The sequence below is a fragment of the Panthera tigris genome, chromosome A3 (genome assembly GCF_018350195.1).
Source record: "Panthera tigris isolate Pti1 chromosome A3, P.tigris_Pti1_mat1.1, whole genome shotgun sequence".
Classification (NCBI taxonomy): domain Eukaryota; kingdom Metazoa; phylum Chordata; class Mammalia; order Carnivora; family Felidae; genus Panthera; species Panthera tigris.
This window is the reverse complement of record NC_056662.1, coordinates 42,461,260-42,474,419: the sequence shown is the minus strand read 5'-3', so window position 1 is coordinate 42,474,419 and position 13,160 is coordinate 42,461,260. Positions and strand designations below refer to the sequence as shown.

Here is a 13,160-nt window from a genome sequence, read left to right as displayed (position 1 = left end):
CAGCATGTAATCCGTGAAGGGCACTTGATTTCTTCCGTTTCCTTCTTAAATTGTTTTTCTTTTTTTTTAATTGAAGTAAATTAGTATACAGTGTTATGTTAATTTCACGAGTACAATGTAGTGATTCAACAATTCTATGTGTCAGTGCTCATTAAGATAAGTGTACTTTTAATCCCCTTTATCTGTTTCACCCTTCCCCTCTGCCCCCTCCGCTCTGGTGACCACCAGTTTGTTCTCTGTATTTAAGACTCTGTTTTCTTTGTCTGTTTTTTTCTTTGTTTGTCCACTTACTTTGTTCCTTAAATTCCACATGTGAGTGAAATCATATGGTGTTTGTTTTTCTCTGATTTATTTCACTTAACGTTATACCCTTTAGTGTATCCATGTTGTTGCAAATGGCATGACCTCTTTCTTTTTTATGGCCTGAATGGTATTCCATTGTATATGTATATACCACATACATCTTCTCCATGCATTCATCTACTGAATGGGAGGAGATATTTGCAAATGACATATCCAATAATGGATCTATATCCAAAATATATAAAGATCTTACACAACTCAACACCAAAAAACAACTAACCCAATTAAACATGGGCAGAGGACCTGAAGAGACACTTTTCCAAAGAAGACATACAGATGACCAACAGACCCATGAAGAGATGCTCCATATCACTCATCAGCAGGGAAATGCAAGTCAAAGCCACGATGAGGTATCACCTTACACGTATCAGAATGGCTAAAATCAAAAACACAGGAAACAACAAGTGTTTGTGAGGATGTGGAGAAAAAGGAACCTGTTTCCTTTTTTCAAAAGACCTTGGACCCAAAGGAATCTGGGGGCCTAAGAGGACCGAAGCAGGAGGTCACCCGTCCAGATGGGGCTCACTGTGAGGCACTGCCAGGGTCCCAGTGACCCATGCTGTGCAAAAGCAAGCCTCACAGCTGTGCTTGAACGCTGACTCCTTCGTTCATCCGTGACTGCCAAGTTCCATGTGAGGTTCAGCAAATACCGATCAGAGCATGATGTAGTTCCTGCCTGCAGTGGCTCACAGACGACCTAAACGGTCCAAGGAGAAACACAGCAGTCACTCTTGCTCAGGATGAAGTTCGGGTTGCAGCACGGCCCACACCTTCCACCTGCCTCGCTCTCCAGTCTCCATGCAGCTACTCCCCTCCAAGAAGCCCTGGGCTGGGAGTGAGATGCTCTCTCTTCTTCTCCTGACCCTCCTGTGGTTTCTGACACCTGCCCCTTGGCTCATCACGTCTCCTCTTTCTGGAAGCACCTTCTCTTCTTCAGTACCCAGGACTGGCCTTCTCTGACATCTTCCAGCACCTGAGGGTCTCCCTGTACTTTGTGATGCCCTGGGCATGTCTCTGTGACCGAGCCACCTCCCCACACTGGGCTGTGGGCTCTAAGGAGGAGCGTCCGCATCTCATTCTCAGGCAGCCAAGCTGGTGCCAAGGTTGTTCACATCAGAGATGTCTCTTTAGCCCCCTTTAAGGCAGTGAAAGTGGGGCTCTTATTATTTTTCTTGAACACCCCTCTTCTGATACCTCCCAGGGCAGGTATCCCTCCCGCAAATTCCATCAGAGGACAGCCATCACCCACCCACCCACCCACCCCCAACAGCAAACCACCAGCTCGTGAGATACACAAAAAATCATGCTTGCCCTGTAAGGTTCAAAGGTTACAGGTGACATTTTTCTAGTTTCTGATTTCCCGGTTTGTGACAATGCTTTGCTATCCCGTTTACCATTTAGAAGTTGGCTAAGTGAAGGTGCTCAGGGACGGATGGGTCTGTGCGTGGATCACCCTCAGTCTCCTCCCAGGTCTTCAGTGAGAACATGCTGGTGTTGCTTGCCTGTTGATGTGTGGGAATAGGGGGTTTTCCAAGGGCCTGGAGTAAGTGCACGTGTGTGTGTGTGTGTGTGTGTGTGTGTGTGTGTGTGTGTGCACGCACGTGTACTGCTCACCTGCAGCTGGGAGGAGGCTGACACAGGGAGGCCCATGGTTTTAGGAAGTGTCTCAGACCCTGCACAGGTGGCTCTGAATCCTGTACTTATTGGCAAGTCACTTTGTGCCTGTGTGCCTCAGTTTCCTCAAATGTAAAGTGGGTGCAGTGGCATCCCCTGCCCATATGGTTGCTGTGAGGCTCATGACTTGTTCCCAGTGAGAAGTTGCCAGCACAGACCATTGTCCCCACCCTGGGCCGGGGAACCCATACCCAAAGGGGGCAATCGATTCGCTTCACTCATAATCTTTGCTTATGTTTACTCTGTTCTGGAACACTTCAAACATACACAAAAGTGAGAGGACAGTCTCATGAGCGCCCGTACCCCCATCCTCCAACACATGGTCCCTCCTTCATCACCTGCACTCCACATACCCCCATGTGATTGTGAAGCAATCCCTGACACCAGACCACTCATCAGGCAGTATTTCAACTGTACCTCTAAAAGATGAGGGCTGCTTTTATAGAATGTGAGGCCGTTAACCCACCTTAAACATTTTTTTTAATGTTTATTTTTGAGAGAGAGAGAGAGAGAGAGAGTGCACTTGCAGGGGAGGGGCAGAGAGAGAGGGAGACAGACACAGAATCTGAAGCAGGCTCCAGGCTCGAGCTGTGCTGCCGGGGCCCCAGCGTGGCCAGGGTCCCCCAGGCTTGTTCTCGGGACTGCTCCATAGAAAAGAACGTCTGACTTCAGGGTTCTTCCACTCCTGGATGGCTTCTTGTCTCTGAGATTCGAGCTTCAAAGGGGGTCTTTTAAATTCCTTATTTCCTGGAAGCATTTCCTAGAGTGTATGAACCCTGGCGTAGGTAAGAAAATGTGGCTGCACCAGGAATTAGTGGTATGCCTTGGTATTTGACATGACAGGTAACTGAATTTAAAATCTTTTTTTTTTTTTAACGAGGAACAGAAACTCGATCACAGTAGCTTAAGCAGCAAAGGGTGCGCTGTGATTTTCTTTTGAAATAATTTTAGACTTCTCAAACTCTACAAAAATAGCACACAGGTTTCTCACAGACTCTTCACCCAGCTTCCCCAAATGTTAGCACCTTCACTACCACAGAACCATGTCAGGAAATTAACAACAATACCATCCTGGTAATAGACTTGACAAACACTTCACAAATACCCCACCAACATTTTTTTCCGGTCCTGGATCCTACTTGCGATTTAGGTGTTGTGTCTCCTTAGTCTCCCCAATCTGAGATAGTCCCTGCCTTTCTCTGTCTTTGATGACCTTGATGGAATTACTTTGTGGAATGTCCCTCCTTTTGGGCTCCTCGATGTTTTTTCAGGATTAGGCTGAGGCTATGCATTTGTGGCTGGAATCCACAGGAGTGATGTGTCCTCAGTGTGTCTCATCAGGGGAGTGTCATGTGGGCATGTCTTCCTGCCGGTGATGTAACTTGGATCACTTGGTTAAAGTGGCATCTGCCGGGTTTCTCTACTGAGAAGATACTCTTTTTTCCCCCAGAGGAGCAAGATATAAAAGGTCGTTTATGAGATTTGAGAGCAGGGTATGGGGCAGGAACCAGGAACTTGGATCTGAGGCAGCTGCTTACTCCCTCTCTTTCTTCTCTCTCACAGGCTCTCTCATCTCTGTTTGCCTTTGCCCTTAGGCTTCATTTCTCTGCCCCTCAGGAGAATTGCCTTTGTCAGTTTCTCCATGCACGTTATGAAAGATGGCCACTCCAAAATGGCGGCCCCAAGGTTATATGAATATGCCACCCACTCTCTGCTGTTTCTGAGATCCCTTTCCAAATTCCACAGGGAGGAAGCATGTGATAGGCCTGTCGGAATCAGGCCCAGCCCTGGTTCTGTACGTCTGGTCAGGAGAGTGGAGTCACACTGCTGCTGGGACTCCTCTATGAGTGAGATGGTACAGGCATCAGACAAGGGGGATGACATAGGCTGACAGATGACTTCCCAAAGTGTTGAGTATATGTACCCCTTCTTTTCCTCCTTCCCTCTCTGCTTCCCTCCTTCCTTCCTTCTCTCCTTTCCTTTCCTTTCCTTTCCTTTCCTTTCCTTTCCTTTCCTTTCCTCTCCTCTCCTCTCCTCTCCTCTCCTCTCCTCTCCTCTCCTCTCCTCTCTCCTCTCCTTCCTTTTTTCTTTCCTTCCTTCCTGATGCAGTAGATACATTCCTGAAAACCTTTGTAAGCTGTTTTCAAATGTCATCACTTAGGGAACTTCACTATTCTAAAGCGACATCTGTATGTAAAGTGAGGAATCAAGGGCACCTGGGTGGCTCAGTGGGTTAAGTGTCTAACTCTTGATTTTTCTCATGGTTTGTGGGTTCAAGCCCTGCATTGGGCTTCATGCTGATAGTGCTGAGCCTACTTGGGATTCTATCTCCTTCTCTCTCTGCCCCCTCCCCCGCCAAATAAATAAACTTTAAAAAAAAAAGTGAGGAATCAGGTGTCCTCCTAGGAATAATCATTCTCTAGATTTGTCCAATATGCACATTCAGCTGCATGTGAGATACCTGGTGGCAAACATACATGAAGTTGAATTCAGATACCTGTCCAGCCCCCCCACGACTCACTGTGTGGACCAGAGACAGGGCCAGTAACGTCACGTGGGCACTGGTTAGAATTGTAGAGCCTCTGGCCTCCCCCAGACTTGCTGAGTCGGGATCTGCAGCTTAACAGCGTCCTCCAGTGGTTCAAATGTGCAGTGAATTTTGGGATGTTCTAGGTACAAGTGGCTTTTTGGTTTGGTTTGTTTCATTTTGTTTTGAGGACTGATAAGGCACGGTGATTTCTTTTCTACTTGGGAAAATGTGATTGTAAAAGTCACGACTGCACACATACTAAGCTTGTAAATAAATACACATGTTGCTCTTTGCACATTGTTGGGAGCTCTTAAAGTGACTATAAGACCACCTTATATTCTGTCATATTTCTATTTTCCTACCTCAATTTGGACTTGTGCTGTGTCAGTATGCACCCGCCCCAACTTAATCATTTCAGTGAAAATAACATCTTGTCTATTTAGTATGTGTGCTTTTTTCTGTTTATCTTAAAATTTTTTTTAATCTTTATTTTTGAGAGAGATACATACAGAGTGCGAGTGGGGGAGGGGCAGAGACAGAGGGAGACACAGAATCTGAAGCAGGCTCCAGGATCGGAGCTGTCAGCACAGAGCCCGAGGTGGGACTTGAACTCACAAAACTGAGCTTAGGACCTGAGCTGAAGTTGGACACTCAACCAACTGAGCCACCCAGAGGCCCCAGGGCAGTTCTATTTATCTTTTAGCCAGGTTTATGCTAACTCAGAATGTGAGTGATACAGTTTATTTGAATTGTACATTTTATTCCACAGACAGGGGTTTTCTTTTTATTTTCGGGGTTTGTCATCCGGAGACGTCTGTGTCTTGGGGAGAGGTGGGGTGGGTTTCCTTATGGCTGTGTCTTTGCCCACAGACGGCGGCCCTGGAACAGGCTATTAAAGATGCCCACGAGTGTTACGATGACGAGATTCAGCTCTATAACGAGCAGATCGAAAGCCTGCGGAAGGAGATTGAGGAGACTGAGAGGAGCCTGGAGAGGTCTTCCTATGACTGCCGGCAGCTGGTGGTCGCCCAGCAGACCCTGAAGAACGAGCTGGAGCGGTACCACCGGATCATTGAGAACGAAGGCAACAGGTGTGGTCACAGACGGGCACGGCCCAGAGGCTGCATGTCTCTCTCCGTCCCGGCCGCTGGCTTAGTTCACAGGTCCTCATTGGGTGCTTCCTGTGTGCCAGGCACGGTTCCAGGTGGTAGGGGCGTGGCAGGGGAGGAATCGCAACCCCGTGGCCTGGTGGAGCTGGAATGCTAGTTGGGGAGGCAGCTGATGGATGGCTTTGTAACAGATGACAAGTACCAGGGAGTGAATTGTGATGGGGGAGAGGGGAGCGGCATTGGGGTGATGGTGGGAATGTTTGAAATTTTAAGTAGGGTTGTCGCAAAAGACCCCATGGAGAAGGTTGCTTTGGGTCCCATGGGCCTCTGGGGACATAGATGTCTTAGCAGGTGGGATGACCGGGAGTATTTAATGAGATGCTGCAGGTGAGGTGCCTAATGCAGTGCCTGGCACTCGACAAGCGCTCGGAGGTGTTGGTGTTATTACTGCTGCTACCGTCATCGCTTTTCTCACCTGGCCGCGTCAGTAATGTGGCTGTCAATGCACTGGCTCGTCTTGTTCATAGTGGAGCCGTGAGTTAAGCTCCATTAACTTCAGGATAGCTGAGAAATTACCTCTATCCCTATCCCCTACCCCTGTCCCTACCCCTGTCCCCTATCCCTATCCTGTTTCCCTGTACCTATCCCCTATCCCTGTCCCTATCTCCTGTCCCTATCCCCTATCCTTATGCCCTCTCCTTATCTCCTGTCCTTGTCACCTATCCCTATTCTTATCCATGACATTATCCCTATCCCTGTCTGTCTCCCTATCCCCTATCCCTATCTGCATCCCCATCCCTATCTCTCTCTCTCTCTCTTCCTCTTCCCCTGTCTCTATCTCTGCATCGTCTACACCGACACCTACAGTCTCCATCATGACTCTGTCATCTGGGTGTACTGACACCTACACTTACATCTGCATCCACAGCCACACCATCCACCTGTACATGTATGCCACATTACCTGTGTCATCTGCTTCTGTGTCATATAATCTGTACCTGCACCGACAGCATTACGTTTACACTGACACCTGTAACATCTACCCCTACACCTATCCCTACATCTACATCATCTCCGCCTACCCCTACACTTACGTCTACACCATCTATGTGTATATCGTCCACACCTCCATCTACATCACCTCCATCCACATCTACACCTACGTCATCTAGGTCTATGTCATCTTCATGTGTGTGGACACTTATACCTGTACCTACATCAAGTGTGTCTGCACCTACATCATGTCCGTGCATACCTATATCATGTACATGTGCATCTATCCATATGTGCATCTGCATTATTTATATCTACACCTACATCATCTATATCTGTGTCCATGTCCCTGGCCATATCCATAGATATCATTCAGAGAGCAGATTGGAGACTCATAGAAGATACCTCATAGAAGGACTGTCACTTTAGTAAGTTGTGGTTCTTTGATTAAGTTTTGCTGATTTGGGGGTTTAGACTGAATTAAAAGAGAAGCACCCAGAATTGCCCCACCAGGAGCAGTTCTTTCCTTGTCTCGTGAAATTTTAAGTAGGATGGTCACCAAAAGACCCCATGGAGAAGGTTGCTTTTGGCCCCACAGACCTCTGGGGACATAAATGTCCCCATGGGTGCTCTGTCTTGGCCGTGAGTGCTCCAATGTTTTAGCAGAGAAAGCAAGATTTTCTTTTTCTTTCTCTAGTTATGGTCAGTGGATTGTTGCATAATCCTACATTATATTTGCGTCACAGTGTACGCTTTATGCACGCGTGAAAATATGTCTTGAACTGGCATTTAAGTGACTGTGTGGAGATTTTTGTTTTGGAGGCAAGACTTCATAAAAAGGTCATTGGGTTGCCTTTTTGCTGATTTGCTTAGAACTTCGAATTTTGTTGTAATTTCAAGTTGGTAGAAATGTTGTAAGCATAGAACAAGGAACTCCTGAACACTCTTTTCTCAGACTCACCACTTGTCTACGTTTTGTCTCAATTGCATAGTCAGTTTTTTCTCTACTTATATATAATGCATATTATGTTTTAAAAAAGAATTGGGGATACCATATCCTGGTTGCTGTAAATACTTCCACCTGAGCTCACTACTTTTTTATTAAAAAAAGCAAAAACTTGGGGCGCCTGGGTGGCGCAGTCGGTTAAGCGTCCGACTTCAGCCAGGTCACGATCTCACGTTCCGTGAGTTCGAGCCCCGCGTCAAGCTCTGGGCTGATGGCTCGGAGCCTGGAGCCTGTTTCCAATTCTGTGTCTCCCTCTCTCTCTGCCCCTCCCCCGTTCATGCTCTGTCTCTCTCTGTCCCCAAAATAAATAAAAAACGTTGAAAAAATAAATAAAAAAAAAAGCAAAAACAAAAACTCTGTTCAACAGAGAAGTGCCATTTTTTACATTACAAGCAACCCCCATTTTATAATTCTCCTGTGTGTTTCACAGGGTATGACTCGAGCTCAAAGAAACCCTTCACATCCTCATCTAGTGTATAAGTGTGTATGTTTCATGAATAATGTGATTTAGAGAAAGCTTTCCTCATTTTTGGTCACATTGAAGAGTCACTCTTAATCCCCCACCATCTGTTTGGTTTGATGAATTCAAGGTGGCGATCATCCTCTTTCTGGTTCTTTCTCCAGGCTGAGCTCTGCCTTCATTGAAACTCCTGTCACCCTGTTCACCCCAAGCCATGGAACCTTTCTCAGCTCTCGGCTTGGTGGGAAAGGTAATGCTTCCTAACCCTGGCTTCTGCTGTTTTCTATCATGGAAAAGTGGGGGAAAAAATCAAACGGCTTTCTTCCTGAACTTAACATTTATGCTTCCTTCTGATCCATTTGGAAATTAAACGCTTTTATATGAGGTCTTCTCTCTCTGATTCACTCCCACAGGTGCTGAGTGACTGAGCCAGAATGTTTACAAGGAGAAAAATCAGACTGGGGGATAGGCCACCTTGGGAATGTCATCCTTGAACTTGAAGCATTAAATTGGGGGGAAATATAATTCAATATTCACCTTAGCAAAGGAAATGAGCAATGCCGTGCAAAAGTGCTTAATGCAGTGTCTGGGGCAGAGTCCACGCTCAATTATCGCTCACTTCTCTTCCATGCAAAACCGAGCACAACCAGCTTGGTTGGCAACCATGGCTTCCGTCTTTCACGTTTGGTCCTTTGGGGATGGTTTCATGCAGCTGAGAGATGTTACCTTCACAGCTAAATCTCCCTAGTGCTGAACAAACACAGTGTTGTAGGAGAAAAGAAGAGGGTGTTGCCTATAGTGTTTTCAAATCCACATCCCTCAGAGAGCTCAGAGGGATTTGTGGAAATGGGGTTTCGGAGTCTGAACGTGTTGGAAGGGGGCAGCAGTCCCAGGGACTGGGACTAGCTCTGGGAGCATGCGGCCACACACGGGGCCCTGTGCACACAAGGGTCCCCACACTTGGTGTAGTGCTCTGCTGTCACTGTCTTGAAATTCTTTTTTGTTTTTTCTGTATTAAAAAAAATTTTTTTTTTATTTTGAGAGGTGAGGGAGAGAGATAGAGAGAGAGAGGGGATGCACACACGTGGGAGAATGGCAATGAGAGAGGGAGAGAGAGAACCCCAGGCAGGCTCCACACTGTTAGTGCAGAGCCCAACGTGGGGCTTGAACTCACAAACCACAAGATCATGACCTGAGCTAAAATCAAGAGTCGGGGGCTCAATTGACTGAGCCACCCAGGCACCCCACTGTCTTGAAATACTTCATGATTTTGAACAGGGCCTTTCCCTCTTGTACCAGGCCCTGAAATTCTGCAGCAGTTCCTGTAAGCCCCCCCTTCCCCCAGCGGGCTACCTTAGACAAGTCCCTTTGCACATCCCTTCCTCCCTTATGGCTTCATGGCTCATTTCTGCCATTCCCTGGTCACTTAGCTGTCTGAGTCAACCGGTGCTAGGTACCTTCGCTTTGTCTGTCAGTCCTCTGGTTCATGGGGGGAGGGCATGGATAAGACCTCTGAGATGAAATCTGCTTGCAAGTGGAGTTGAAAAGCCTCATAGACGAGGCAAGGCGAGATTGTGTGTGTTTTCTTAACCGTTCAGTTTTTCCTTTTAGAAGACAGCCTTGGGATCAGGGGATTCCCATCATTTCTGAATTTAGTACCTCGCTTCCTCTTTGGCCCAGGAGGAAAGGGATGCTACTGAAGGGGCATTTGTATCTATTTAGCTTGGGATGCGTGTGGAGCACAGGAGATTGAGTCCCCTGCCTGAGGCCATTCAGAACACACTGGAGGCCCAGTCTGCTCTGCGAGGATAACTCTGTGGAATGAGTTCCATCGACTAGCCGGTAGAGCCAAGTATTCACCATGAGCTCAGCAGGGGCTGGGGTGGGGACTCCGAGTGTTACTGCAGTAGAATGTCTCAGTAAGTCGCAGCCAGTGGGGTGGGAACTGTGAAAACTGTCAGAACAGGCAGTACCTTCCCTCCTCTCTGCAAGCCCAGAGGGGTCAAGAGACTTGCCCAGATTCACACAGCTGGTTGCAGAGCTGGGACCTTAATGTGGGCCATGAATGCTGCTGGTCAGATCCAGGCATCTTTCTCTGTTCTTTTTGCCCCATGTATGGTAAACTCTACCCCTGCACTAGGCCTTGGTCTCCAAAATAGCATATTTTCCCACAAACACATTTTCTTCCTCTTCCATTGACAAACTTGACTTATGCCCCTGCCCCCTCCCCCCCTTTTTTTTAGATCTCACTAGGGCTGTGCAGGATATAACAACAGCAAAACCAAGACAGAAAGGTCTCCCCAAGAACATTCCAAGGAAAAAGGAGATTATAGCTAAAGACAAAGCTGATGAGAGTCTGGAAGACATACCACTGAAAGGTCCAGAAGACACAAAGCTGGTGCAGGTGGTACCCAAAGAAGAAGGTGAGTCTAAGCTTGAATCAGGAGCCGAAGAAGCCAGTCTCCCAACCCCAGAAGGGGCTCCAGAAGACGTGCCAGATGGAGGGCAGATAAGCAAAGCCTTTGGGAAACTGTTCAAGAAGGTCAAAGACAAAGTGAAAAGCCCCAAAGAACCCGAGCCTCCGGCTGACCTCTACACCAAAGGGCGGTACGTGCTGGTTTCTGGGGATGCCAGTTATGTGGACCCTGGGTTCTGTTCCTTCTCCATCCCAGCCAAAGGCGGAGTGGTTATTTCCATTGAGGATGACTCTGTACATCGCGACAGCGCTGTGGAGCCTTCTCCTGAGCCGCCCGGGCCCCCTGTGGAGAATGGACAGGGGGACCTTCAGGAGAAGGAAGGCGGAAAGGCACCTAACCAGCATACTGCCGACAAGGAGAATGAGATTAGTGCCGAAGAACCGAAAGGGCCTGGGGAGAAACATGATGACCAGAAGGAAGAGAAGGAAGAGAAGGAAGAGGAGGAGGAGGAGGAGGAGGAGTCCAAGGGGCCCTGTCCCGTGATCACACCTGGTCCAGAGGGACCATCTACACCCCAGTCGCAAAGGCCTGGGGTCGGTCAGGGTGGATCTGGGGGGCACACGGCTAGGAGCAGTGATGCACAGGAGAGAAGTCCGCCCAGGACTTTGGCATATGAGAAGGTGGAAGTGATGGAATCCATTGAGAAGTTTTCCACGGAGAGCATCCAGACGTATGAAGAAACGGCTGTCATCGTGGAGACCATGATTGGGAAGACGAAGGCAAACAAGAAGAAATCGGGAGAGAAGAGCTCTTAAGATGCCCGGGGTCAGTGGGAAACAACGTCTTTGGGGCCACTGTAGGGGAAGTGCCTTGATATTTTAGAACAGATGACAAAAGAGTGAAGGTTCCTTGTTTGGATTAGACCATAGTTGGCCCTTCTGACGTTGCCAATGAAGCCTTAATTAAAAAGTTTTCTTTGCTTGCACACCCTTTGTCTAATTAACAGGGGCCTTGGGAGTGTAGGTGGGTCAGCCATGCTCAGGACAGGGATGCCCTGTTCAGGGGCCATCAAACCCTGCTCCTTTAAGGAAAGAGACATGCCCTTCATCACTGGTCATGGAGAGACTCATTAGAGAGTCAGGGAGTGTCTGGGCCTCACACAGAAACATGCTAGTGGATGCATTGGTGCCTTTTTATTGCATCTCAAGCACAAACACCTGTTCACATGGAGGAGTGTTTTGTTAGAGGTGCATGATGAAAGGTGTCTGTCTTAGTTTGGGTTCGCTGAGAAGTTGATCCTGAAGCAGGGATTTGAGTGTAGTTTCTTTGGGGGTGTGATCCCAGGAAGCGCCAGAAGTGGGGTGCAAGAGGGATCCCGGGATGGCAAGGCAGCCAATAAGAGGTCTGCTACCAGATCAGTTAGCACTGCGGGCACTTGGAGCTCAGTCGCCCCCAAGGGATTCTGGGAGATGGAGTAGAACCCATGCCCCAGAGTTATCCTGCCCGAGTGAGGAGGGAGCGGAACTATCTCCTCCTGTCCGCCAGTGGGGAGGGCTGCTCCCAGGGCACTGACTTCAGGGGCAAGAAACCCTCAGGTGCAGAAATATAGCTGCAGGCATTTGGACATCGGGCATGGAAATACATGGGTCATGAGGATCTAACTGGGGCACCCAGGCCGTCTGCCACAGCTTATGTCCCGTGTCCTTTTGTCTGAGTACTGAAAATGTTCTCACTGAGAAATTGCAATCCTAGGTCAGGTTCAAAAAGAAAAATCAAATGTCACTGCATAGTTCCTTGTGTGGGATTTAGTTAACTGATTAGTCCAACAAGCACTCATGAGCATATACCATGTGCCGGACAGCGTGCTGTGCTGCTGGGGGGAGATTTTTCACGTTTATCAGTGATCTCAATTACCGTCACACACATACACACGCACGTGTACGTATAGATACTGTGTCACGTCCTAGGAAACAAATTCCTTCAAACTAGAATTTTTAAAAAAATTTTTAATGTTTACTTATTTTTGAGAGAGAGAGAGAGAGAGAGCGTGAATGGGGAAGGGGCAGAGAGGGAGGGAGACCCAGAATCTGAAGCAGACTCCAGGCTCTGAGCTGTCAGCACAGAGCCCCACCCAGGGCTCGAATTCATGAACTGTGAGATCATGACTTGAGCTGAAGTCGGACGCTTAACTGACTGAGCCACCCAGGCGCCCCACTTCAAACTAGAGTCTTTACAAAATTTCTGTGTTGCCTCTAGGCATCTGTTTTTCTACTACCGGTCCAAAAGAATTTTTTTTTTACGTCTACCAATTGAGAAACTGCTCCTACCCTATGTAGATGCTCATATGGGCACTGAAGAAATATGCTTAAATGGATTATTACATCTGCCTAAACAAAAGTATCCCGTAAGACAGTGATACGTTATTAGACAAAATTGATGGAGTCGTAAATTACATTCTATTATTTCTTTGTTATGAATAATAGAGTATTTAATAGTCACCTTTCCTATTCAGAGTGGTAAAAAAAACTTGTTCTGAGTTCATTTGAGGTTTTGACTTCAAGAAAGAAATATGCTTTTGTTGTTCTTTCTAAAAGATGAATGGAAGGGC

General features: G+C 47.5%; 1 protein-coding gene across 8 annotated transcripts in view; it reads left to right on the top strand.

The window, feature by feature from the left end:
- The window catches only part of BFSP1 (beaded filament structural protein 1), a 70,854-nt gene extending 59,326 nt beyond the window's left edge, over window positions 1-11,528 (top strand). For all 8 annotated transcript variants that reach the window (XM_042980938.1, XM_042980940.1, XM_042980937.1 and 5 more), the window contains 3 exons: window positions 5,438-5,658; window positions 8,300-8,385; window positions 10,379-11,528. In XM_042980938.1, the coding sequence (XP_042836872.1) occupies window positions 5,438-5,658; window positions 8,300-8,385; window positions 10,379-11,367 (1,296 nt within the window). In that variant the 3' untranslated portion in view covers window positions 11,368-11,528. The remainder of the gene's footprint in view (window positions 1-5,437; window positions 5,659-8,299; window positions 8,386-10,378) is intronic.
- The last annotated feature ends 1,632 nt before the right edge of the window (window positions 11,529-13,160 follow it).